This window comes from Athene noctua, chromosome 11 (genome assembly GCF_965140245.1).
Source record: "Athene noctua chromosome 11, bAthNoc1.hap1.1, whole genome shotgun sequence".
In the NCBI taxonomy this organism is placed as follows: Eukaryota; Metazoa; Chordata; class Aves; order Strigiformes; family Strigidae; genus Athene; species Athene noctua.
In genome coordinates this window covers 20,326,299-20,352,677 of record NC_134047.1, presented here as the reverse complement: position 1 = coordinate 20,352,677, position 26,379 = coordinate 20,326,299, and the positions used below count along the sequence as shown (strand labels likewise).

Here is a 26,379-nt window from a genome sequence, read left to right as displayed (position 1 = left end):
TAATTCTTTTTGCATTTGCATTGAAACAGCGAAAAGAAAGGAGAGGCTTTTCCAGTCCAGTTTTCATGTAGCATGTAACACAATTTTAAAATCTGAAATCTTAACTCGAGTACCTTAAAAAACATTCAGATAATCCAAGTGCCTGTCTAGGTATTATCCTGTCTATTCAAAACATGCATAATTATCTAATGTTATCTGTGGTAGCTTGGTTCAAAGAAGTTACTGCCATAAAGGTTCATTAGAACTTCCCATGCACCCTCCTCCTTCTTGTCCCTTTGATTAATGCTATTTCAGACATTCTTTTGAAAAGAGTATAATGCATACTATAGGAACAGTAGGTATCTTCGAAAAGAAATACCAGGCCGCTCAGGAAGTGTCCTGTGAACTTTTGTATTGTCTTTTAAAACTTCAACTTAAGAGCAAGGTTTTTTTGTCTTTGTGTTATTGAAGAAGTGTGAGTGTTCATGAAAGCAGTGCCTCTTCCACGGATAGAGCCGGAAGGTGCAGTCATGCTCGGAATCTCTGATTACGTGCTTTTTGGTGGTTCTCCCTGCTTCACAGCAGACTCCGGTCTGTATGTGGATTTAGCTCCACTGCTAGTACACTATACCATCTTTGGGAAGTTGCTGAGAGAGTGAAGAGGCATGCAGTTTGATTTTTTTTCATAGTTACTAATGCAAATCTTCAATAGTTGATTTTAGTTGACAAGATTCCATCAAGTGTGATCGTATCCATACTCATGAATAGAAATTTCAGATTCCACAGTGACCTCTGCTGAACTTGTTTTTCCGAAACCGATTGGAGATAGACATTATAATCCCAATAGAAATCTGAATGGGAAGTAGACCTCATTCAAAATCTCTTGCATTTTGTGGCCCTACTGTCTCAATTCTATGATTCTATTAGTGACTGCTTAAACCTGCTTACAGTTATGGCATATTTGAGTTTCTGATTCTGATTTGAAATGTGGTGGAAAGTCGTTACAGCTTCCCACTAACTATGAGAACACTGTGCTTAGGATGTGTATCGAAAGAATATTGCACTGTTCCTGAAACTAATAGGTCTGAAAACTCACCTGTTATGTAAATCTTTAGCTGTAGGATTTATTGTTTTGTTTAATAATAGTGAGACCAGTGAGTTTAATCTAGTATACTGTAATCATCAGTAGGCAGTGTTGATGTTTCTGCTATGTAAAAGCACATAGAGATAACTCTGATACTTTGCATTGACAGATACAGAGTAAATTACACTCAAAGAACATTTTCTTCTAAATACCAGCTCAATAGCTGTTGGTATAAGCCCTTCCTAAAAGCCATTTCAAAATTGATTGCTCTCATTCTAAATATTCTTGTTATTTTCCCTTAATTTTCTGGCTGGTATTTTTGCTGGTAGTTCTGATATGCTACCATGTATATACATTTCAGAGAAAAACTGATATTTGCATCTGGAGAAAAGTTCTCTAACTGAAGGATAAATGAAAATCTGTGACTTAGAAGTTAGTGAAGTTAGTGAAGTTAGAAGCAGTTACTTAAATGTGCATTTACTACTAAAGTAAAGCTGGTCAAGAAAATGCTTTTCCTCTGTGGAACACTTGGAAGAAAAACTTCTTCAGAATTGTTCTTTTAATATACATGTTTCACTGGAAAAGTGTGGGGGAAGATACCTGGAAAGTGCCCGTTTGTCTCAAGACAGAAACAAAGCAGAAATGAGAAGAAAATAAAAAATAAATTAATGTTTTGTGTGAGGAAAAATGAAGGATTTTGATTATGACACTTAAGTTAAAACTACTTCAGAGAAAACAAAGGCTTTTTTTTTCCCAGTGGGAACTCACTGACTGAGTTTATACTGAAGTTGGTAGACAAAGTTCCAGCATGAATAACTGGGTGATTTTTATGCAAGCTAGAATGAGATGCAACTCTCTCCAATAGCAGCTTGCCTCATGGTAGTAGCAGCATAAATTTTCCTAAACATTAAGTGCATTTCACCTTCATTTTTCAGTGGGATAACAGAAAAGTTTACTCTTTTCTCTTAGTGATCCATCTTTGTTTTTTTTTTCTTTTTAAAAAATTACCTATAGCTATAAACCATTGCCAGAAATGAAGTCTGATTCAACTGCAGTTTAATTTTCACACTTCTCTCTTTTCCTATTCTCTCCCAGAAGGTGTTGTACTCAATAATCTGCAGTTGATAGCAATTTCCTGACCAGTGAGTGGCTAGTGTCTTGGTGACTGTGGTATTGATAGTGCTTTTTTTCCTGTGAAATAATTGATCAGAATGACTTAATTTCTGTGAAGATTTAGGACTCAAACTCTGTTGATGATAAGTGTAGATTAAACATGCAAAATAACTCTTCAAATCAAAATATTTTATGCTCTTAGGAACAATGCTCTTGAATGCAGTGTGCTAAAACTCTGTAGAACATGTTCTAGGTAGCATGGCAGTATTCTGATAGCTATAATCTTGCCATAGCACTTGGGGTTTCAAGCTGGTAAAGCAAAAAAATAATTAGTAAGAAACCTAGAATAACATACATAGAAGCTATTTCTGTGGCTCCTTCTGTTTCAGCATTTTTCATATGTGTATATAGATGTGTGCAGATCTTTGCTTGTGTATAGAGACCTGAAAACACACACGCAGCAGAAATGGTTGGTTACTTAGAACGGCAGTAGTTCAGTACTTCTCAGACCATACAGTGCTTGACATAGTAGAAATTTCGAAACAAACTTTACAATATATGGGGAAAATTATGCAGGAAAGGGCTTTTCTCATGCTGTTTCTCTGTTTGCCAGCTCTGAACGTCATCGCATCTGATGTTATATACTGAAGTCGTACGTGTACACAATGATGTTAAGCCAGCAAACATGAAAACAAGGAAATAGCACGAGAAAGCCCTTTGTCCTGTCTCTGATTGCCGAAGAAATTTATCGTCTGATCTCCAGAGGGGTTTGGAAGTGACGATGAACTGTTCAAGCTGCCCTACTGAAAGGTATCAAGGGCAAGAATTTTTTAAAAAGAAAAGACAAAGAAATTTTAGTACATTGTGCTATAGTGTTCTATAACGTAGTTTTGCTAAGAAAAAAGTAATGTGACCCATCCTTCTTCACAGTTGGTGATTATGGTAAATCTATTTTGCTTGTAATCATCTTCTTGTCCCAGATTTTTTCCTTATTTATTTTAGTTGAAACAATTAGGAGTTTTGTTTCTATAAATATATTAAAAGGGAGCAATAAATTTTATTCATACATTAAAAAGAGAATGTAAAGTTCTTTATACTCCCTGCATTTAAAACAAAAACGAATTGTTGTCACTTATAGCACCATTTTACATGTTAAGAATTAAGTGTTATTTATATCTATTCCATAATATTTTTAATGATGATATTGCTGCTATGGATCATAAATAGAATCGATCAAATCACTGCTTTCTCATTTTATAGGCACAATAGTAGGAGTGAAAAATGAGTACTTCCGGCTTTCTTATCCACAACATTTTGTAATAAATGATCACCTTTTAAATAACTGGAAAGTATTCACTTAAGTTTTAAAAATAAAATTTAATTTGCATTTTGCTTGCTGAAGTCTAGATAATGTCTGTGTAACAGGTGGCATACATTTAACCTTTTGAAGTACTTTTATTTAAAAAAAAGTCATAAATCCAGTGGCTTGGTTTTCAGTGTGATAAAATAGGAAAGAGCATACATAATTTTTTCACTGTTAGCCAGCACATGGGGAAAAAAATGGCCTACTGTTGGGTTTTTTCCCAAATTATTTCTCTATATAGTTAACTTTTTTTACAAAAATTACAATTTTTTACATTACAATTTTTTATTTAGCACGACTCATTTTAAAAATGAAATTTGAATATCATAGCTTTGTTTGCAGGTTGGTTGCAAGTTCTTGTATATTGCCTCACAATTTAGGGAGTAATGCTTAATATGTATCATCTATAATATTAGAATTTCATATACAATGCAAAATCTCTTAGGAAGCAAAGGAGTATAAAGAACCCTGTTTTCTGCACTTATATGAAGACATGTAATATTAGTTTGCTAGAATAAAATGAAACACAGACACTGCTTTTAACCGGGATGTATACAGTATATATAACTTTCTTTTAAAGAAAAAGTTATTAATGATTCATGAATTAGACTACAACATGGAATTCTTACACATTACTGTATGTTTGATGTAAAAATATTTATAGGCTTGTACTTAATAATCACGTTGCCTCAGTTCTTGGACTGGAGAATGTCTACCATGACTGTTGCCTATAGTTTTCTCCACATTTGCTATCTGGCTCTTTTAAAAATGTGTATTTGGCTATTTGATCTGTAAAATAAATTCTATTAATAATGAAGTACGTATTGTAATTTAGCATATTGTATTGCATAATTATATCTATGACTGTTATAGAAAATTTTTCATTTCCGATAATGAAATCATTTTCTTGGGAAGAAGTTTATGTGTCTGTAAGACAGTTTTTGCTATTTCTGTTTATCACAGCCTTGCAGCATTTATGCTTCAAACTAAAAAACCAACACTTGCAGTGGTTAGACATACAGTAATGATATTTATTGACTCAATGCCATAATTCAGGCAGTCGCTCTGGGTTGAAAGTTCATTCCTGACATAGTAAGTAATTTATTCAAGAAGTGTTGTTTAGTGTAACAAAGGTTGGTCCTGCCTATTGCTGTTACAATTGTTTGCTTATGTGCTTCATAGGTGGGTGATGGGAAACATTCAAAGATACTTGTTAAGAGTAATAACCCTTCGGCCTAGTAGAGTTGTTTGTCAGGAAGATAGTAGGATTTCACAGACCTTTGTTTTCTGTTTTTTCTTTGGTTTTTTGAATCTTTGGACATCTGTTCTTATGATAATTAGGTTGGATTTCCTTGGATGAGAAAACTCTTATACATAAAATTAATGTTTGATTAAGAAAAACACCAAATAATTTCAATGCTTACATTGAAACTTTTTTTTCTTAATTGAGGGATACTGAGTTGAGGTGCTGGACTATGTTAATTTAATCTAACATCAAACATGTAATTTAGTCATCTCAAGTGGATTTATAGCTGCCCTCAGTTTTTTCCTCTGGTAGTGAAAAGTCATAGATACACTATAGCAGGGTATTTTGATTTTAGAACTGCATTCCCTCTAGAAGTGCCTACTTTCTCACACTAAGTATGGAGAGAACCTTTGATAAGTACCTTTCTAATTTAAATATGCCAGTTATGTGCTTGCAGAGAAAAATATTTTTCATGAGATTCTTAGTTATTTTGCTTTTAACCTAGCTGAAGGTCTACCTTTTTCCTAGTATTTCACTGGTCATATCATTCTAGACTATCAATAAATAATTCTAAAAGAATATAGGATGATTTTAAACATTAAAAAAGTTATGTGTATGAAATAAAGGTACATCAAGTGGTTGGATTATTGGTTGAACTCAGTAATCTCTCTCTTCTAGTTCTCATGAGTCAGGACAGCCAAATATAATTACCCTCCAGATGTAAATTTCCCTTAGGAAAAGCCAGCAACCTCTTAAGCGGCTCAGTTTCATGTGTTTCCTCTGTTTCAGTTTTTGTTTTCTTACATCTGTCACTTCTTAAGAAGTAGTTCTTCCATAGACTCTCATAAGACTTGTTTAGAGAGCTCATTTCCTTCTGATGGTTAAATGGGTTCCTGAAAGTCTCATGGAAGCCTGCTTCTACTGACCAAATATGTATGTGTGCCGAGTATCAATTTCTGCACTATTCAATGATGTGAAGGCTAAATGGAGGCCACTCAAAAAATCCCATATTTATTTTTTGGGTTTTTGTTTGTTTGTTTGTTTGTTTGTTTGATTGATTGTTTGTTTTTAAATCAGTATTAGCATCCTGAGTCAAAGCTAGGTATATGTTGTCAAAACCAATTCTGTTTCTCAAATGTTTTCATCTACAGGAATACTATTTTCTGACTGCACAGAAGTCAGAGTCAACTAAGAGCAAAAAACACTGAGTTGGCCAAATGCTGCTTTTGAAACTGAAAAACTCATGATAATCTCACTAAACTTCTCAAGAGATTCATTCTTTTATCTGGTGCACATTGCCACCCCTGTCACCAGTGCAGACAGGTCTGTGTCCAGAGATAAAGTCCTAGAGTCTGGTTTTGGTTAGTTACTGTGCTGTGTGTGGCTCAGCAAAAGGAATAGTTCTTTATTTGTTGCCAGTTTTACAGAGTAAATTAATTGCATTGCTTCTTCTAGCCCTACAATGCCAGCAGCCGAAGATGGCTCTCAGATTTGCTGTTCCGCATCCTGCGTCACGTTGTCAGTGCCGGGGTTTCGCATGGATGTGTGTCTACCAAAGCTCAGTGCCACTCGATCTCAGCCGTGCCCTGATATCGAGTGAGTCACTCCAAGGAAAAGCTATGGCACGCTATCTGCAGTTTGTATGAAAGCTGCCTATCGTATCAGAAAATATATTGGACTTTAGAGGATTTAAATCCTTCTGAATTTAATTGAGTGGAGGACTGCTGAAGGGCGGTAGGGTGCTGTCAGGAACAAAGCTGGTTTGTGATGTAAATAGAACTATTTTTTTAACACAAACTGTAATGCTGCGGGGGTTTTTTGTTACACATTTCCAGTGATTTCCCATTTTACCATAAACATATATTTATGGTATATCCTGGTCTTAAGTATTATTTGTAAAATCTTTTTAACAAATATTTTTCAATATATATTTTTGCTTTCATATTGAATTATTGAGCACTGTTCCTTTTATGTCTTATTTATCTATTTCTAAAATAAATTATGTTTGAAGATTATGTTTGTATACCTTCTGGAGAAGCACTGTTTTCAAACACACCTCTGGTCTGTTTGCTTAATGCATGCACACCATCAGATTTATACATATACTGATAATTTTTACAGTGTTTAAGAGCTAGAATTATTAAAATAACTTTACCACACATGAAGTACCCTAAAGGTTACTACTAATCTATCTAAAGAAATATGCTTCTTTCAAAACCTCATACTCCTTAGCAGTACATTTCTTGTGTCTACATTTTTTTCAAAGAGATCTGGTCTAAGCAGGAATTCCAAGAGTTGCACATCCTCTAACAATGTATACATGTATGTGTGAGTGTTTATACAGTGTTTAGAGCTAGAGAGAGAGATATATAGTGCTTATATATATATATATCTGTGTATGTATGTATTTTGTGTGCATGTACATATAAAGAAAGAGCATGAGGGTGTATAAACGCATTTATCACATATTCAATTAGCAAAGTTTATAGGCAGTATATATTACATAGAATATAACTGTAGATACGTGCCTATCTCAATATCCAATATATCTTGCTATAAAAGACAGCCAAGCACTAAGGTTTTCATTTTACCATGTTATGCTGAGATTTGGAAAGATGATCTTCCCTTCTGAGAATGTACTGGGTTCTTACTACATTAGAAAGTGACTCTTGATAATGCAGAGGTTAGGATACAATATGATAAGTACAGTTTTGATTTTCCTTTTCTTTCACTGTTTCACTTTTACTTGTTCCAGTACTGTCTCCCACTATTACAAAATACTATTTTTTCTATTATATAGACTCATTCTCTTAAATCTTACCAGTGAAAATGTCATGAACATGATGTTTCTGTATTTTCTCCAAATTGTGAGCCTCTGCTTATTTCATAAATAGACACATGTAAATCAAGTTCAATTATTTATATTCATACAGATGCATATTAAGTAAATATGTTATCAGGAATTTTTCAAGGGTAGTACTGACTTTCCGCAATCTTTTAAATAGGTTTTATTCATTTGTATTTAGTATGGTTTTTAATTCTATGGAAGGTGTTCATTAAAGCTCAAATAATTTATTTCTAATAAAAACTGAATGTTGATATCAAAGATATGAGGTTTGATTTCCCATCACTGAACTGGAGCTAAGATTTATGAGCTGAATTTCAGTCTGTTTTCTCAGCATAGTTTTCATCCTTTCTCTGCTAAGAGAAGATATCCATGGCCGTCAGGTGGATGAGCAGCCCTCTGCTTATGTTCTCAGTTTCCTTCTGGGCTGTGATGTTGTTTGACTTTGTTCTTGATATGATCACCAGTCTGACATGAAATTTGAATCCAAGACCTTCCCTCAAAAGAATTTCCTGCTTTCTATTGTCTAGGCAGTACAAAAAGATTTCTTTTATCTGTGCGCATCAATAGCAAACAAGTCGCAGGGATATAGACATGCTGACACTAATATGAATCTGAAAGACTCCAATCATAGACTTTCCTCCACAAAAATACTTTTCCTAGATCCGTATCTAAACCATCTGATTCTTCCTTTCCTCTTTTCTTTCTCTCTTTCTCCCTCTCCCTTTCTCCCCAACCCCCTCTCTCTCCCTTTCTTTCTTTCTTTCTTTAGTTTCGCTCTTCCTCTTCTGTTAAAAAGAAAAGAATAGGGGACAAATTCTGGTCTTACCCAGACACTAGTGCACGTGTGTTTCAGATAAGCAAATGACCCACAGACATACCTCAAACAGGAGAATGGAATTTGGAACCTCCTTTCCTCTGAACTTTTAGCGTGTTTGAGTAATTGCAAACATTCAGGAATAAACAGGCCTTCCATGACTTAGACATAATTTATGGGCAGAAGCAAATCAGTAAAAGAAAAAATCCTCTTATTCTAACCAGATAATATCACAAGCTCTTTAACTGTTATTTTGTGTTAAATAACAGTTTAAATAGTTTAAATTTTAAAATGTAAATTAATTGCGATTAAATACAGAATAAGAGCTCAGTATTTTCTGGCAGAAGTGGGACTTAGAAAACAGCTTCTTATAAAATAGGAAAAAATCTGACTATTTTGTTAATTTTAGAGGAATATGTTACGTCATTGTATAATATAGCAAAATTTCTGTTTCTTTGGGAGCATGCCATTATTGGAGCTGTACTAGACTTTAGTTAAGAGATAATTTTTGGCTTACACAGATATAATATTGTGGTCTTATTTTGGGGAGGGATGAATGGTCAAAGTAGTCTATATTTTCAAATTGATTTGAAAAGGTGATTTATATGATCTCAACTACTAAGACAAATGAAAAATATCTGTGTCTCAGCTACTCAGTGCTGTATATCTTTTGTGCTTCTGTACCAACCAAAGTTGTCAGGGTCTGTACAGACAAGGTCATGATCATGTGCAGGAATTAGGTGGTATTAGGATAGAAAGGGATGAGAGAAAAAGAAGATCTTGTTAATGTATAATTTTTATTGTGATGAGATAGCTCTATCAAAATCTGAAGTGCCACATCAGAGGTTTTTGCAGATGTAGTTTTGAATCGCATTCTGACACATTCTGACATACTTTTTTAATTGGATTAGTGTGGATTTGTTATGGATAAAAGTAGCAGAATGTTACTTGCTAACTTTGATTGTATGTGAACACATGGATATGTGTTCATATCTGAGATGAAAGATCTGATTCATATCAGGTTTATCATGATTGTAAGGTAAGATTTCCTAATTGTATTTTTGACTGACTTTTTTTGATAGTTAGATGTTTCCCTCTCTTTGAAAACTAATCTCTTGACAAAAAAAATGTAACTTAGACTTAAAAAAGCAAATGATAAAGGTTTCTTTGCTATTTTACTGGATAAAACTATTTCAGTTCTTAAGGATGGTACAAAAAGTTTATGGTCTGTTTAACCTTTTTTCCATTTTTAAACTTACCTGAGTTAAAATTATCGGGTTTTTTTAAAACACTAAACTATCTTCTAGCTTTGTTGCATTTTATTTCTTGAAATACATTTAAAAAGAGAAAGCAAGTACTTCTGCTTGCAAGTTCCCAGTTATTGAAATTACATAAACATATAGGTATAGATATTTAGAATTATACACTATGAAAGCAGAATAGTTTTCTAACTTCTACGTTCTGCTTTCAAAAGCATCTTGTTTTGGAGGCGTTAACATGAAACTATTTGTAGCAAACATACCAATGAATCCAACTGAAGCTGGGAAAGTGCTTTTTTATTTTGAATTAGTATATTTGTAAACAAAACTTTAAGAGGGGAGGAAAACATTGGATTATGTTCTTAGCTTAGTAGAAAGGATGCAGTAGCTACTACAACCTGCTGAGATTTTTGATGGCTATTGATTTCAAAGTTAGAAGCCAAAATCAGTACAATTTATAGCAAAAATGTTTCTCCTAACTCATGTTAACCTCAGAACTTGGTGAGAGCTGCAGCTAAGAGCTGCTGGCACTAGTAAAGCTATGTCTGATATTGTTATTAGCAGCAGCGATCAGCATTGTCGTATTCACTGTTCTACTGTCCATGCTGAGTCAGCTTCATCTGTATTCTTTGGAACTGAGTGGGAACAATGGATTTGCCACAAATTGTGCAGGAAAATCCTTTTTCCTCCCTCAAAATAGCAGTAAGCTACTCTTCCAAGTACAGGTATCTAATACTTTTCAGAAGTATGTCCCATTAGACACACTGAAGTAAGATAAAAGCTTCTATGTGGATCCTTTTCTTCATACTAAATATTTTTAATTTTTAATAGATGTTTATACGTAGGTAGACACACAAAAATAAGATAATTTTCTAATACTTGTAAAATTCTCATTTATAAGGGAGTATTCTAAGTTATTTCTTGCTGTTCAGTAGCATGGCTGAATGCATTTTTGAATGGCCCAAAGTAGATTTTTATTTTAATCTAGCAAGATGACATCGTGACTAATTAAAAAACAGGGATAAAGGGAATGGTGTTTACATACACATGGGGCAATTGTCAAACCTACTATTTTTAAAAACATTAGGCTTGAGGATACCTTCACACATTAACTCAAAGATGATAACTTCTAAGTATGTGCTGAATACATTTTAAGTAATAACATTCTTTGGCCCTTGTGTGGCCAGTGTTCTGAAGTAATACTTCATAAGTGATCTTTGCTGATTCAATTCCCTTTTTTCATCAGGTTTATTGTAAGACCACTTCTGTGTATTATTTCTTTGGCCAGCTTCTTAACTCAAGTTACTTCATACCCTGTTCAAATATTATCTTTGTTCTTTCATCATTTAAAGGAATACTTGTAAGGTCTAACACCATGAGATTCTTGTTTTCTGATCTCTAATAGAGGGGTTAGGATTGTCTTAATTATCTGTTTTCCTATTTTTATATTAATATATTGAAGCTGTGATGAGTATTTTTGTGTAACAGTCCAGGCGTTTGTAAATTCTTGCTCTTGATGTTTGACAAAAGTGCTAATAACCAAATGAATTAATGTCAGATGTATAAATCTTCTTTGACAATCTATTATAACCATTTAGGATATGCTGGTGGGTCACGGAATATACACTTATTTGTTATATCAGAGTTCTTAAAGATTACAGATCATGGAATCATAGAGGAATTCGGGTTCAGAGGGACCTGTGGAAGTCACCTAGTACAATCACTGTGCTCAAAACTAGGCTAATTTAGATCAGTTTGATGTGGACCTTGTGCAGTTGACTTCTGAGTATGTGTAAAGGTGGAGGTTCAAAACTTTCCTGAAACACTACTTTGTATTTGACTACCCCCATGGTGATTTTTTTTTTTCTTAATTGGAATTTTCCTTGTTGTGTTTAATTTCTTTTGAAGGAGCATGTGTATACTTTACAGATTGATTTGAAGTACTTGAGTACCAGTGAAACCTTTTCTGGGGCCTTAGAGAAAATCCAGCAAAGTCTGTTTTGAACAGAAGTCAGTAAAGCAAATCACACATTCATTTTCTTTCAGTCATATCTCTTTGTTTCTTTGACAAAAGTGTTCATTATATCTCAAACAGCATCCATGCTCAGTTGTACTAGAGTGCTTGCATTGTGAGCTCTCATACAAGAAGCTTGTTCCCTGGCTTCCCAGTTGAAAAAGTCATGATAGGATATGGTGAAAATTTCCAGTCAGTTCTAGTGAGGCCTCACGTATTCAGGAGGTCTTTCTTTCTTCTTTCCTTCCTTCCTATCTTGAAAATAGCTTCATTTTGAATGAGAAGACTGAATCATTTCACATGACAAGCTGCAGGATAAGTTCTTTCCTTAATCACAGTCTCACTTTTGTGTGTGTCTCCATCTTCCTCTTCACTTCTAGATACCGAACAGTCTTCAGCTGTCTCGTCATGATTCAGCAAACATGTCTTCATCTTTTTCAATCTTCATGTCTTTTGCACTGTTTTAATGCATACGGTAGTATGTTGCATCATCACAATATTTATTTTGTGTTGCTCCATATTATTGCTAATACAGAATCTATGAATATTCAAACAAATGAATTTTAAACTAATGCTGAAAACCAAGCATATTTGGGAGAATTTTACTCTTTGCCAAGTCAATGCTTCCAAAAAAGTACTTTTTCAAATTCAGCCTATTTCTGGGATCCTCTGGGAACCTCTCAGAATTCTCTGAGATTAATACATTCCTATATCAAGAATAATATTTCTGGATCCTCAAGTTTATGTAGGTGTCTCAGTGGAAATCAGAATCTCAGTTGTTTTTATGGATTATCTACTTATATGCATAATACCCAAATTAATTCAATTTACTTATAGTTGTAAATATTTTAAATGTATCCAGATGAATTTTCAGGTTAAAGCCCAAAAGAACACTGTTTTCTGCTCACTTGTATGGCTCATCAACTTTTGTATTTGTCTTTATTTTATAAATGCGTTAAGAGTTTTCATTTTGATTGCATCTAGTTCTACTAGTGAAACACCAGTAAGTTGGCATAGTTGTGATTGTTTCACTCACAGAGTAATGAGTGAATCAGACCTTTTCAGAAGCTTATCACGAAGGCTGGATGTTAAAAGCAGATAGAAATGACAGAATTTTTCTGTCAATAGTAATTAAGAAAGGAAAATGTAATTGGAGGGCAAAGTATTCTTTTAGTGTTTTCTGTATACAAGATGTACGATGGTGCAATTGTCTGTTCGCTTTCAGCTACCAAGCATGATTTATTAGTTACAGTATTTTGGCTTTGAAACACTGAACATGGATAAGACAGCACGTGCTCAGTTGTGTAAGGGTTCCAACATCTGTCCCGACAATCCTCTTACAGAAAGTCTTTTTGGAATTAGGAAATGGCAACATGAGTTCTGAAATGGATATGAAAGAAACAGAGTAAATGGGGTGGGGGGATTGGAAGAGAATATTTCATTATTTCATTGCCCCTTTTTAACACATTAACTGCTTGAACTGTTTGTTTTTATGATTCCAGATGGTAGCAAGATGCATATAAATGAATAAAATGAAATAGAACAAATCAAATGCTTGGCTGCTGTTCAAGAGCAGCTAAGGCTAAGCTTTATTAAATTCACATGAGGATATGATAACTGTGGAATTTCACAGAATGAACTGCAATAATCTTACTCATGTAGAACATCATTCTTCTTGAGATATATGGGAGAATCTAAAATTTTATCATGGAAAAAACAGATCCCCTTTGGAGCTTTATTTTCAGAGGACATTCACTACTTGAGTGAAATCAGAATCAACAATCCACAATCAGATTCAGCAACCTCAATCCGTTTTTATACATCAAAAGTTTTAAGGATTTGTTCTTTCTCAATGGCAAAATAGAGAATATTTAGATGAAAGTTAGTATGTTCTAGGTTAAAACTCTTCCCTGTGTCATACAAAGTCCCTTTTGGAATAAGCATATTTATATTTAAGAACGGGGGGGAAGTATTACATTTTAAAATTATATTAGACATATTTTATTTATATTCAAATGGGAAAAAATAAAAAGCTGACTAAATAAAATATTTTTTAATGATCTTTTGCAGGATGGAATTCACATTGTTGATGCCTCTTTTGTGACTAGATAATTTTTTATGCTTTTGCAGTTGAATGGCTGTGTCTAACTCAATGTTTTTCAAACATCTTTTTTGTCACTTAATGAATCTAACCTTAAGCAAAAATTATTTTTTTAATATGCTATTTTTCTCTGAGCTTTTTGCATTGAAACTCCAAACTTACTGTTCAGAATTTCTGATGAAAGAGTAAAATGTTTTCCTCAAAAATGCTGAAATATTTTTGCAGCGAATACTTGCAGGGTATATTTTGTTTCCATTTAAATATAGTTCAAATTGAATTTCATTCATGAAACTGCATTTATAAACTGCACCCCTGTATCTAAAATGAAGGAAAGAGAAAATGCTAAAACCTGGGGCTAAATCACTCTAAGCACCCAAATCTATTGAGGAACTGGTCAGGGAAAAGTAAGGGAATTAATAAATCCCAAGCTGGTTTTATATTCTCTTTACATTTCCTTGGCGGTGTTAGTCCAGCATGGTCCCTGTGCAGTACATTCTCTGATAGATACAGCTTGGATGGAGGAATCTACACAGCACTTCGTAGTATCTGGACATCCTCAGAGGAGGTTTTCTTCAGTGGACAGCTAAGATTACTTAGTGGGCTTTATGTCAATCAAATGATGTGTAGCCTGGCTCAATATTGACTTAGATTTTAGCTGTATATTTGTAAGGTGTTGACACTCCATAATGACTTAATGTTTTTCCCATTTACCTGCATAGAAGAGCAAAGCAAAGAAGCAACAGTGGATGGCACTCTGAAAGTCCCATGAAGACATCATTGTCACAACCAGAACTTAGTCTCTTGAGTAAAAGTTTCGAAGTGCAAAAGGCAAAAAAGATAAATTGTCAACTCTTTACCTTGTGGTAAAAATATACTATCAACATGACTTGATTAATTCCAAGTCTTTCTCATAATTGAAATGAAAACTTATTTGTAGAGCAAATATATATATATATATATATATATATATATATATATATGTATATATATATATATAGGTATTTTTGGTAACAAATATTTTGTATGACAGGCACTTGTATCCTGTTCTGAGACTTGTAAGTCCATTTGAAAAGTTTAGACTAGTGACATCTTCTGATCTTGTCTTTAAAACTTAATTTTGTGGTTTTTAATCCGTCATTGAAAGGACTCAAAATTAACATTTTAGAACAAAGGTAAAAATGTATTGAGAGAGCAGTGAAGTATTTTGAATATTATATGAATATGAAGTCCAAAATATAAATGTTAGTTGTAACTGAAACTTTATCAGATTATTGATTTTTTTCTTCCTTTTGAGTGATACTTGTCTTTACTATGCATTAGATTTATTTAACTAAAGTTATTTTTGAACAATACAGTAATTACATAGTTTTCAATAGGTGCAACTGACTGACATTTATCCATTCTGTAATAGGAAGAAAAAATGTTTCAAGATCATGGGAAATTTTTATAAGAACTGATGAATCATTTACCTTTCAAAAGTTAGGTATAATTAAAGTGGACAAAACATGGAAATTAAATTAAAACCAGTAGAATTTTTGATGAAATCCCTTGTAGTTGGTTTGGGTGATGTCAAGCACAAGTCAGTTTTGTTTTGAGCGGCTGAATAACTTACTGACTGTTGTCCCCTTTGAAAATGAAGTGGAAGACTGAATCTGTCTGCTTGATGAACTGAAGGTATGTGTCAAAGCCACAAATGCAGAACTTACTTAAGGGCTACCTACACTTATTCCTGAAAATAATAGTCGAATGGTCTATATAAAAATTAATGTCCAGAAGTCTGACATATGTCATAACAGATAGGTAACCTTTTCTCCTTGTGAAACGAGCCCAAATAAAAACTCTCGGATTTAATCAAAACTGTTTTTCCTTTGCCTATGTCAATCAAACCTTTCCTATTGATAATCTGAACAAAACGGGGTTGAGAACACAAAGTCTGCTTTTGTATTATTAAGATGAAAAGATTCTGCTAGGGTTTGATAACATTTGAGATGCAGAGGCTGTTACAGGAACATAATGAATATCAAATATATCTGCAAAAAGGACTTTTTATCAAGATAAAATCCTGATGAAAAATGCCACTTATTCTTTATTTTCCGTCAGGCAGGTTTAAAGACTGCAAGTCAAGAATGTAGATCTAGATTTAATGGAGGTATTTAGTCTAGTACTCTGTGTGCTGAAATGTGAACCTTGTATTCAGTCGCTTCTCATCTGATACAAAAATTAATTTAAAAATTAGAAAGTTCTTTCATATTCAAATACAGAATATTCTATTAATAAATTAGAATTTACCAATGGCTGTCACAACCTTATGGGTAAATCTCCATAGCCTGTTATTCCAAAGGAGTTCTCTAATATTCGGATTGCTTTCAATGTAACTATTTATTTTGTGAATTCTAGAGGAAAAAGTGTCTGACTAGCCACTTTTAATTTACACATCTCAGAAGTACTAGGTGCTATGAGTGAAGAAATCAGATTGGGCACAATGAATCAAAAGTTGTGATGTGCTAATTTCATATAATAGTTCAGGACTCTCATTTTTTTTTAAGATAGAAAAAAGGTGTTATTAGTCTGTTGTTAATTGTTTAATTGGTTTCTGTTTATTTCTGGTTTTATCTGGCAGTATCACACATCTGATACTGTCTTTAAGGGTGTTATTAAGGACAGGGAGTAAGGGAGGAGCTGGAACAGGTTGTTCCACTACTGGTCAAAAAAACATTATGTGATGGGATTTCTCAAGTGAATGTATTGCAGTCTTCTGCAGGGATTGTGGAAGATTGTCTTACATTGTTTCTGTTCCATGACTTCTGTGTGGTTGTAGGCTTTCTATGGATTTTATTTTTCGTAATTGTTTTTGCCTTAGCCATAATGTGGCTGGAGATTGGAAGAAAAAGAAAAAGGGTCAGAAAAGCTTAATAGCAATTTTGTTTCTGAAAGGAAGAGACTGGTTGATCCAACTTAAATGGTTACAGCTGGATCAACCGATAACCACTGAATTACAGTGACAAATGAAAACTGCAAAACCTTCCAGGTCAGCACTGCCCCACCTGTAAACAGAAGAGGATAGTGAGAAAGAAAAGTGAAACAATAGGACATAGTGTAATAAAATTTTGAGGTGATAACCAAAACCAGATAGATGGAAACGGAACACCTTCTTTACCAAGTAAATGACAGAGAAAATCAAAGAGAACTGAGTTTCCTAGCCCTGCTGTTTGGAGTGTTGAGGATGAATGCGGTTTCCTTAATGAAAGACATAGTTCTAATTTATAACTGCATTGGTTGTACATCAGGGTGTTTATGTAAAGTACAGGGGTATGTTCAGGTGTAGGTATGATCTCCCTGAGGCAGTGTTCATACTAAATCCCTTGGGCTGATACAAGTGAACACTTTGTACCTATTTTAGTAAGAGAAATAGTGAAAAGTGATGAGCTAATGTTTTACTTTGCTTTTTACTATCTTTGGGTTACTTAATTCTCTTTTGCAAATTTAGAACAGATTGGTTGACATGCTGGATCAGTAAATATGTTGTATCAGGCTTAGATACTCAACTGTCAGTGGGCTGAAGCACAAGCCTGGGGAGAGAGAATAAGCAGAGCACATACAGCCTTATTCACTTCATATTATGTAATGCTTGATGCAGAAGACAGACATCAGAATCTCAGTGATGTCTTCCAAGTGATAATAGTTTCCATTCTGAATGTCTATAAACATAGAGGAAATATTTTTTTTATGAAGGATTTAGGTTGGAATTAATTTTTTCTGTAGGAGGCGAAGGAAGAGAGACACACCTAGAGAATCATCTGCTGTAGCTGTCTCCAATACCTAGCATAAGCTGTAATGAGTCACTCTCTGTAACTATCTTTCCTCTATGACTGTAGGAGGAAACTATATGAACACTTAGCTTTTAGATAGCTAAAGCTGAGTAAGATGATTTCTGCATTCTAATACAAAAATAATGTTTAAAACTTGGGCTTACAATGCTGAGAACGTTTTAAAGCTATGACCTTCAGTACTGTAGGCATATGTACTCTCTGTTAGAAAGAGCTGAGGTAATTAAATGATAGATAGTGCAGAGAGGAGTTTTCAGAGTAGAATTATTGTACTTGGATAGTTTCACTTCCATTGACTCTAATGTTAGGGTGCTTATTCCGTATGTTTGTTGTTAGAAGTTGTTTGAAATATTAGTAAATTTATCTGTGTAAAGAGAAATTAGATTCTCTGATATTTTCTCTTATTTTTATAGAATAAGCATTTTATATGGTAAGTTATAATGATCATATTTCTTACCTTTGAAGTAATTTCTTTTAATTACATAATTTTGGTATGTGTATTTCCATCAGTCTGATTCAGCTCTTTTACTTGTCACCATAAGCTGATAAAGATTCAAGTGCATTCATTTAGCATGTTTATTTGGGCATATAATTTATTACCAGTATATTTGCAAAGAAAAAAAGAACAAGAATTTTGAAGAACATGTATTTAGTATATCAGCACATGCCTCCATATTGCCAACAGACAACCTGCAGTGGCTCCTGGTACACTCCAGTAATCCAAAACTCATGCCTGAGGAAAAAGTGAGAAATGTTGTCTTCAGGCAGTGTGGATAGTGTAATCGCTTTCTTGTTTGCAAAGTTCACAGGTGTCAACATGCATGTTTTTGTTTCCCTTGATAGCACCTAACCTTTGGAGAAAATGCCATTCACTTTGCATTCTGTGGGTACTCACTATTGAGCTCAGTCAATGAAGCATCGGTCAGTTTAGTAAGTCCCTTTGGCAACACATCATTACAAGATAAAGTTCATGTCACGTTGTAAGAGAAGTAAGAGTCGCTGTCTTCTGGAGCTGTATTCTTATACTGCTGCTTTGTAACTTGCAGCAAAACAGCTTGGGAGAAGCAGTGCAGTAGAGAACTTGTTTTCAGAAAACAAGAGATACTTTGCTACGTCAGTGCTACTCTCAAAGCCTAAAATGAGTTAATGGTTTTAAAGAAGTCATGTTCCTTTTGGGTTTTGCCACCAGGACTGCTTTCAGAAAAACCAGACTAAGAATAATAATTTGTCAGGATAATAATTCTGAGATGGGATGTAAATGGAGAACATTGTATTCAGTTGCCTATTTCCTCTTCCCGGAAACCCTTGGAAGACTGAGCAGCACAGTTACTTTTTTATGCAAAAGTGTAGAAGCAAAAGATGGAAGTAGAGTTATCGGAAAATGGGAAGTCAACACTTTGAGGGAGAGGATTTTATTCAAATTAAATCTTGAAAATCCTAAAATGCCACAAAGATTTTTGAAGCAGAAGAAACTTGTTGCTTTGCACAGCTTTTGGTAAAGTCCAGGAATTTTGATGTGTGTTAATCAGTTTTTACTTTATCCTTCCTTTGGAAGGAGTACTGTGTGGGCTGAAAGGGACCTTATGATGTGGGAAAACTGAAATTAAACTCCACTGTAATACAATTCTGCCTTTTATCAAAATAACTTGTTGCTCTTTTACTGTTGCTGGAGATAGACATCCCAAATCTTATAAACTGCCATCCCATGTGGTAGTAATTAACACATTTATTGTGATGTCCAGAAGGATTTCAATGTCTAATTAGCATCTGACAGCCGAGCTATATTTTTAGCACAAGTGCAGATCCTGTCATGTCAGCATTTACATGTGTTAAAGTGTTACGGTAAAGCTGCTCTTACACTCTGATACGTTTTCAGACTGAAGAGGTTTCAAACCTGAATCTTCCGAGTAGTCCTGATGCTCACATGTGAGATTTAAGGAGTAGAAAAACCACCCCAAACTATATTTTTAGTCTAGTTTCTGTTAAGATAATTTTACAAAAAGTTATTTCTGATGGCTGCATTGTGATAAACCTTTAAAAAAAGAACTTCTATTATTACTATTTATTATTTGGCTAATTTTTAGTTATTCAAGGCCACATCTTGATTTTATTTTAATGGAAAATCAAAGGTACAGTTATTATTTGATGCTGCATCTCATTTGCTTTCTTCTAGCTTGGAGTGATAATGTACTTTTATTGTATGAATAAAAGGCCAAGAAAAAAGTATAATAACGAAGTAGAACGATATTCTATGAAGACATCTTTGCGATACTATAGATTGTATTGCATTATATTTGTTCACAGCTTTGCATTGTAAGAAAACTACATGGAGATGAAACCTCATGAGAAAAAGCTCTATGAAATAAGAACAGTATCAGAGCATAAGGTGTCTGGCTAACCTTTTGAAAATGCGATGCAGTTCCACACAATTTTCTTCATTCAGAAGCAATCTGCAGCTCTTTAGCAGCAGTTCTTCCTCACGTCGATGTATGAGTTGAAATTTAATACAAAAAAAGAAAAGATCTTTTAGAAAATCATATTAACAGAGGTTCATATTCATTATGTCCAGTTTTCTTTCATTTTTGGATAGTTATCGGGATATCTCTTTTTCCTCCAGTGATTATTTTTAGATTATTTTTGTGTGTGTGTTTCTTCACATGCCTTGGAATCAGTGTGGTAGTCTCTGCTACCAATTTGTTCCATTTTATCTTTCTGTATTAATTTTAGCTCCAATATTTTGTTGGTCGAAATTTTTGAATCAACTGCCATTCACTGTGTTTTGACATCTTGTATTTTCTTTCTTAGTTCAGTGGCAAAAGGTTTTTACTGCTTTATAGGAAATGATTTGCTTGGAGTTTTGTATGAAACCAAACATCTTTGCATGAGCACAAGTACTGAACAACAAACAAAAGTGAAGATACAGAATAGAATTATTTTAGTAAATTGTTGAAGTTCCAGATCGTGGGTTATTATCTGCTTTTAGCTCACTTTTAGTCACTCAGGACACTGGAACTTGATTGTCATAGTCAATGAGTACTCATCTTACAGTGAATTCAGAAGAGAGTGCATTTGCTCAGGAGTTGAAGCTGCTGAGCGTCACTGGTACAGTATGAGCTCATTCCCATTCTTCAGAAATTCTTACTTCTGTATGTGCTTGAGACAGGCTTTTCAAAACTATGCAGGCTAACTCCACTTTCAGTACAGAGGCATAGCAATTGACTTCTGGGGAAGTAGTCAGGTCACTGCACAAAGCTTTGCAAAACTCCATTTATCCTGTTTTCATTCCAGGTTATCATTAAGAAGGTAGCCACTATGAAACAGGGAGGTTAAGGGTGAATGCAAGTGTCATTGAAATGGCTGGAGTTACAGATAACTCCATTACTGTCACTCTTTTATCTAATAGCATATTGATTTGTTTTAAAGTACTTAATTTTTCAGAGTTCTATACCAGTTAGACATCCATCTTTTGAGTCACATGACAAACTGGTATGGAGTACACTATTATACCATTTATGATATTATATCAAATCAGATAATTCTCTGTGTGTCTGTATAAAGAAACATTACATTAAGCTAAACTTATCATTACATTAAATTAAACTGTAGTTTCATTCTCAAATTTGAAGCAGAAATTACTTTGGGTTGGAATAACCAGAGATGTGTGTGTACACATACATTTATTCCACTGGTTGTTTACAGATGTCCACAGGAAAAAAAAAAAAAAGTTTAAAAAATTAGAAGAATTTAAACATTTGAGAGTAAAGAAGGCCTTTAGAGCTTAGAGCTGTTAAGGTTTCTCTTTGTTAATCCACTGCTACTTAAATTTGTTTACCAGGGTTTCTTCCTTACCGACAGGTTAAATTAGGACTGGATGAATCTAAGTTTGAACAAGACCTCTCTGGTTTGATAGGACTAGGACAGTGGATTGATTCAAGTGAGGTGTAATGGATCAATTACTTTGATACTTGGAGAGGAAGGGAACTGTCAGCATAGGAAGGACAAGCTGAACTCTCTTTTCATGAAAGGGAGATTACTAGGAAGTAGTGGAAGGGAAGGAAAAAAAGTTGTCCATTTTAGCAGTGGATGTTACAATGTATATACATTTGAATGATGAAGACAGATGATTAATGTGCTGTTAGGTTCTGCTGGTCACCCTCACCAGTCATCCCAAGAAAGGACAGATATGAACAATAATCTAATGAACATTTTCTGGGAAGTCATAAATTTAACTAAAATAAAGTGTTGCTTAAGTAAACAAAAAGAGCAAGGATTCACTCAAGACATTGCCCATTATTATATATACTGGAAAAATGTCCTGTGTCCCTTTTCACTATGGAGGCCTAAATGTAAGGACAGGCTTAAATCACAGTGGGATGCAAGAAGAAATGTGTGCTGGCCAGCTAATCTGTTTTTCTGCAATGCTCTAGATAAACGTAGAGCAACGTTCACTTGTAGCACTGTCTATTCAGTCTCATCCCAAAATTTGCTGAAAAAAAGCATTTTTTGTCATATATGTCTACCAACCTATTCGCAGTAGAACTAAGTGACAGTTTAGTTGGAACAGTGTGAATTCCTACAGTCTGATAAATACATGCATAGATTTTCCTAGTTTGGATGGTGTAAGAACTCACCACTTGGAAACCATCGATATTAGTCTGACTACATTTACAACAGATGTTCTGGCTTAATAGTCTCCAATCTCCATTAGCTATATTTCCATATCAAGGGCACTGCAAGCTTTTTGAAAAAAATTTCAGAGTAATTACTATTGCAAACTATTGCGAATTATTGACCGCTTATTCTACATAGTAGGGACTAACCTTACTATTCATTATTTATCTTAAATATCCATAACTATCCATTATTTAAAGGAAATATATCACTGCAGAAAAGTGACTATTCTTAGGTGGCCAGCAAAAAGATTTTATGAAGTTGAAACAATTTTCTTTAATTATCCTTCAACAATTCACAGTTTAAGAAAAATTGCCCTTTTAGCAAAATGAAGCTAATGAACCACTCCAGAGAACTCAGAGTATGTACTGTATAGGAATCTCACTAAAAAAAAAAAAATCTCTTCACATAAAACATCTTTAAAACTTTCTCTTTTAAGAATTTTTTTTTCATGTTCTACAATGGTTAATAAAACCCTGTAAACCCAGCCTAGCAGCCTGTGATGGAACCTCTTAAAGAGAGAAGCATTGATTGATAGGTGTTGGTATTAAGTAGTAGGAGAATTTTCCCAGCAGATGGGACCCATTAATTAGAGGGAAACCAAGAGCAAAACCTAGAAAGGATCTGAGACTGGATTAGATATGTACTGATTGACTATGCCTAAAGAGAATCTTCTTAATTAACTGTGTAGTGTAAATGATGCTCCATTAGATGATGGATTTCACTGAGGATCTCTGCTTTGGTTTGACTTGGAAGAAGTAATGGTAACTGGAGAATGAGCAAGATATCTTTGTGCAGGATGTTTTCTGATACAGACATTCAAACCAGACTTTATCTTCCTGGAAAGAAAAGGTTACAAGCTTTGGAAATATGACTGATTTTACTTTTTGTTCATACAGCTGTACTTATAATTCATTATATTCGGCTTTACCCATCTGGAAGAAAACAGGATGAAAAACTGTATTGAAATCTGTATTAGGAGATCTGGACTAGGAGTTAATATACCATACCAACAACCTGATTGCCCTTACCTGTTGTTCTTACATACTTCCTGAAGTTCCACCCACCTAAATAAGTGAAGTTTACAAGATTTGAAGGTGTCCGTTACAGTGGAAGCTGCTTCACTTACGTTCTGCTTCTGCTAGATCTGTAATCCCTTATTTCCATATTATAGCACTCTGCATCTAAATGCCTACAAATCAAGAACTTGGAGAGTCCTGCACTTCTGTATTCTTTAGACTTTTGTTTGAATAATGATTAGGCTAACCTGGCTTGGACTGAAAGAGCCTTTTCTTACTAAACTTAATCCTGATAAAGGATAAGATAGAGAACGTGAAACTGTTTCTGAGTACAAGCCTTTTGACACAACCACCTAGAAGCCAAATCAGAGACCTTCTCTTTGTTGCTAAATGTTTCTTGCTTGAATTAACTTATATACAGAAGCTGTCCTGAGGTAAGAGCACAGTAAAAGGGCATATTAGTTTCACCACAATGAAGCTAGGTGAGGTCAGCCATCAGCATATGGCCTAATTTATCTCACAGTAACATGGAAGAGTATTTTCACCTCATCTGTTTCATGTTGTTACATCATGTTGTTGGGTTTTTTTTTCCTTAGAGCTGGAATTTCTCATGCAAATTCAACTGCTCGACAGTAATAACTTTTTTTAGCAAGGAAATTATTTTAAACTTGTACCTTCATTTCATGATTACTCCAGTTTATCATCAGGGAAAGGCTTTTGCTAAATGCTTTGCTTGGCGTAATTGGTCACCATGAGATTCCAAGCAGGTATTTTCTGAAATTTTTAAGCTTTAAACGATTATAACATTAATGAGTTCAGTTATGGTTAATTATATGCATTTGTCTCACCTTCCTAACAGGATCAAATGTACCAACTTCTCTGCTACCTGGCAAGAAGCTTCTTAACTCTTCTAATTATCTTAACTCTCATTCATACTCTTGATAAGGAATTTGTGTGGTATAGTTTTCCTTTTCCATCAGTCAAAATAGAGATCCTTAAGAAATAAATCCAATCCAATACTTTATAGCTTATCTAGGCAATTGGGTAGCCTAAATTTAGTAAAATGTGAAACAAGTTTCTGCAAATATTTCTGATACTCTTATAAAATACTCCAGGCTTACATACAGATTTATGCGTTTGTTTGCCAGGGTTCTTCAATCCTTCTGCTGTAATGAAAGTAATTAAAAAGAAAACAAATGCTGATTTGACAGTTTACAGACTTTAAAGACCATTTTCTGTCTCTGAACTGCAGACAATGGTGTAAAAATACAAATGTGGCAAGTTAGTATAGAAAATATAACCAAAGTATACAAAATTTGAGTATGATATTTATTTCTAATCTGAGAATAAAGACCAAGGAACTGCGAAAGGTATTTTCTATATAACAGGCTTTTGCCTTAGGCAGAGGTAACTGGGGCTTCTTTGGTGAACGGGGAGGGGGGGGAGGGATCATGTGACAAAGAAAATGAGGATGAGTTCTAATTTTGGCTTGAAGAACCTATGATAAACACCATTCGAAAAAAAAGGGGACAGAATTTTGAGATGTGGTAATCATAAATCACACTCAGATACTGCTGAATATATTAAATTTACTTTTTCCCCCACATATGTTTAGGCTTGGTATTTTATTGAAGTCTGCCATTATTTAGAATGGAATAGAAATGAAGAAGAACAGAACCTGAATCTGTTTGCCTTCCCATTTTCTAAATATTTCATATTCCTACCGATAATAGAAATGCATGTTAAGCAGTAATGCAAAATTTGGCCATTTGGCTCTGAAAGATGCCAGATAAAAGTGAGTCTTCATTCAGAGAAGTCTATCACTTGCATTTTCAGTCTTACTTGCACTTACTGTCAGATAGTATCTGTCGAATATTCATAATTAACATACATCTAAAGGGTTCAATCTTAGCTGAGTGATATTCTCCAAGTTCAGTTTTTTTTCTACCTGGTTATAAAAGAAAAATGATTAATAGATACCATCCACATATTTATAAGGTGCACACTGTGGCAGCTGGAGAGATTTATCTCCATCTTTGATTTTATTTCATGAAGTTCATCCACTCCTGTTCTGGTAGCACGAATAGTATCTATGCATTTTGGTTTGAGGTTTTATAATCTAGGAAAACTGTGGTTAGAGACAGAATTGAAAACCTTAATTAAAAGTAGGAAAAAAAGCTGTCTTTGTGCATTTGTGTTCAAATAGTCACACAAAATCAAGAATATCAGAGAGATTATTTCAAGTTCATGTCTCAGTGATGTCAGATACACGAATTACTGAGAGCACACTCTGTGGATGTTAAAGCCTGACAGACAGCTGTTTGTGACCCTTGAGTCATGAACTCCAGAAACTTAATATATATCCCAGAGAACACAGAGTTTTACCAGAAGACATACGCTGCTTCCATTGCCTCTCATGATCCCAGTCCTTCACGCAGCTTGATACCTGAAGTGGAGGCCTACTGTCATGCTTTGGGTAAAGTGAAGGATGGTTTGGCATTCTAGAATATATGTTAAGATGTTTGAGGGTCCTATCTTAGACATTCTCTACACTCATAGGTAAGGAGTTTTGTTGTTATTCCATATCTTAAAATACAGTTAAGGTAGGGAAAAAAAAAAAAGTAAATGCAAAACCATTTATTCATAGCATTTAGAACAGGCAACACAATTGCAGCTGTTCCTAAGGACAGATGAAAACCTCAAATCTATGTCTGACCTACTCGTGCAAGGGATAGTACAAGTTTCTGTCTCTGCATGCAGCAGAATACGGGGAATGTATGACTGGAATGATGGACTGAAATGATCCACCAGCATAAATAACCACAGATTAACAGTTATTTTAATTCAAAGTGAGTAGCAGTGTAGTGACATTACATGGTGATTAGAAAAGCAGGAGCATCTCTTAAACTGGCCTTGTATTCTGCCAACCCAGGAAAATATGTCTCAACCACTCAAGTGAGAAATCTCTAGATCAGTTTTTATTTTGGCTAGAAAGAAAAGAACAGTTCAGCCGTACACAATGAGCAAATCCCCCTCTCCCC

The 26,379-nt window shown here is 34.4% G+C and overlaps 1 protein-coding gene across 4 annotated transcripts in view; it reads left to right on the top strand.

The window, feature by feature from the left end:
• The window catches only part of PCDH11X (protocadherin 11 X-linked), a 507,363-nt gene that overhangs the window by 84,089 nt on the left and 396,895 nt on the right, over window positions 1–26,379 (top strand). Inside the window, exon 5 of one of the 4 annotated variants that reach the window (XM_074915250.1) lies at window positions 2,790–4,314. The exons of the other annotated variants lie outside the window; for them this stretch is intronic. Within the exon in view, the coding sequence (XP_074771351.1) occupies window positions 2,790–2,795 (6 nt within the window). The 3' untranslated portion in view covers window positions 2,796–4,314. Of the gene's footprint in view, window positions 1–2,789; window positions 4,315–26,379 lie in introns of those variants that run through there. 4 annotated transcript variants of the gene reach the window in all.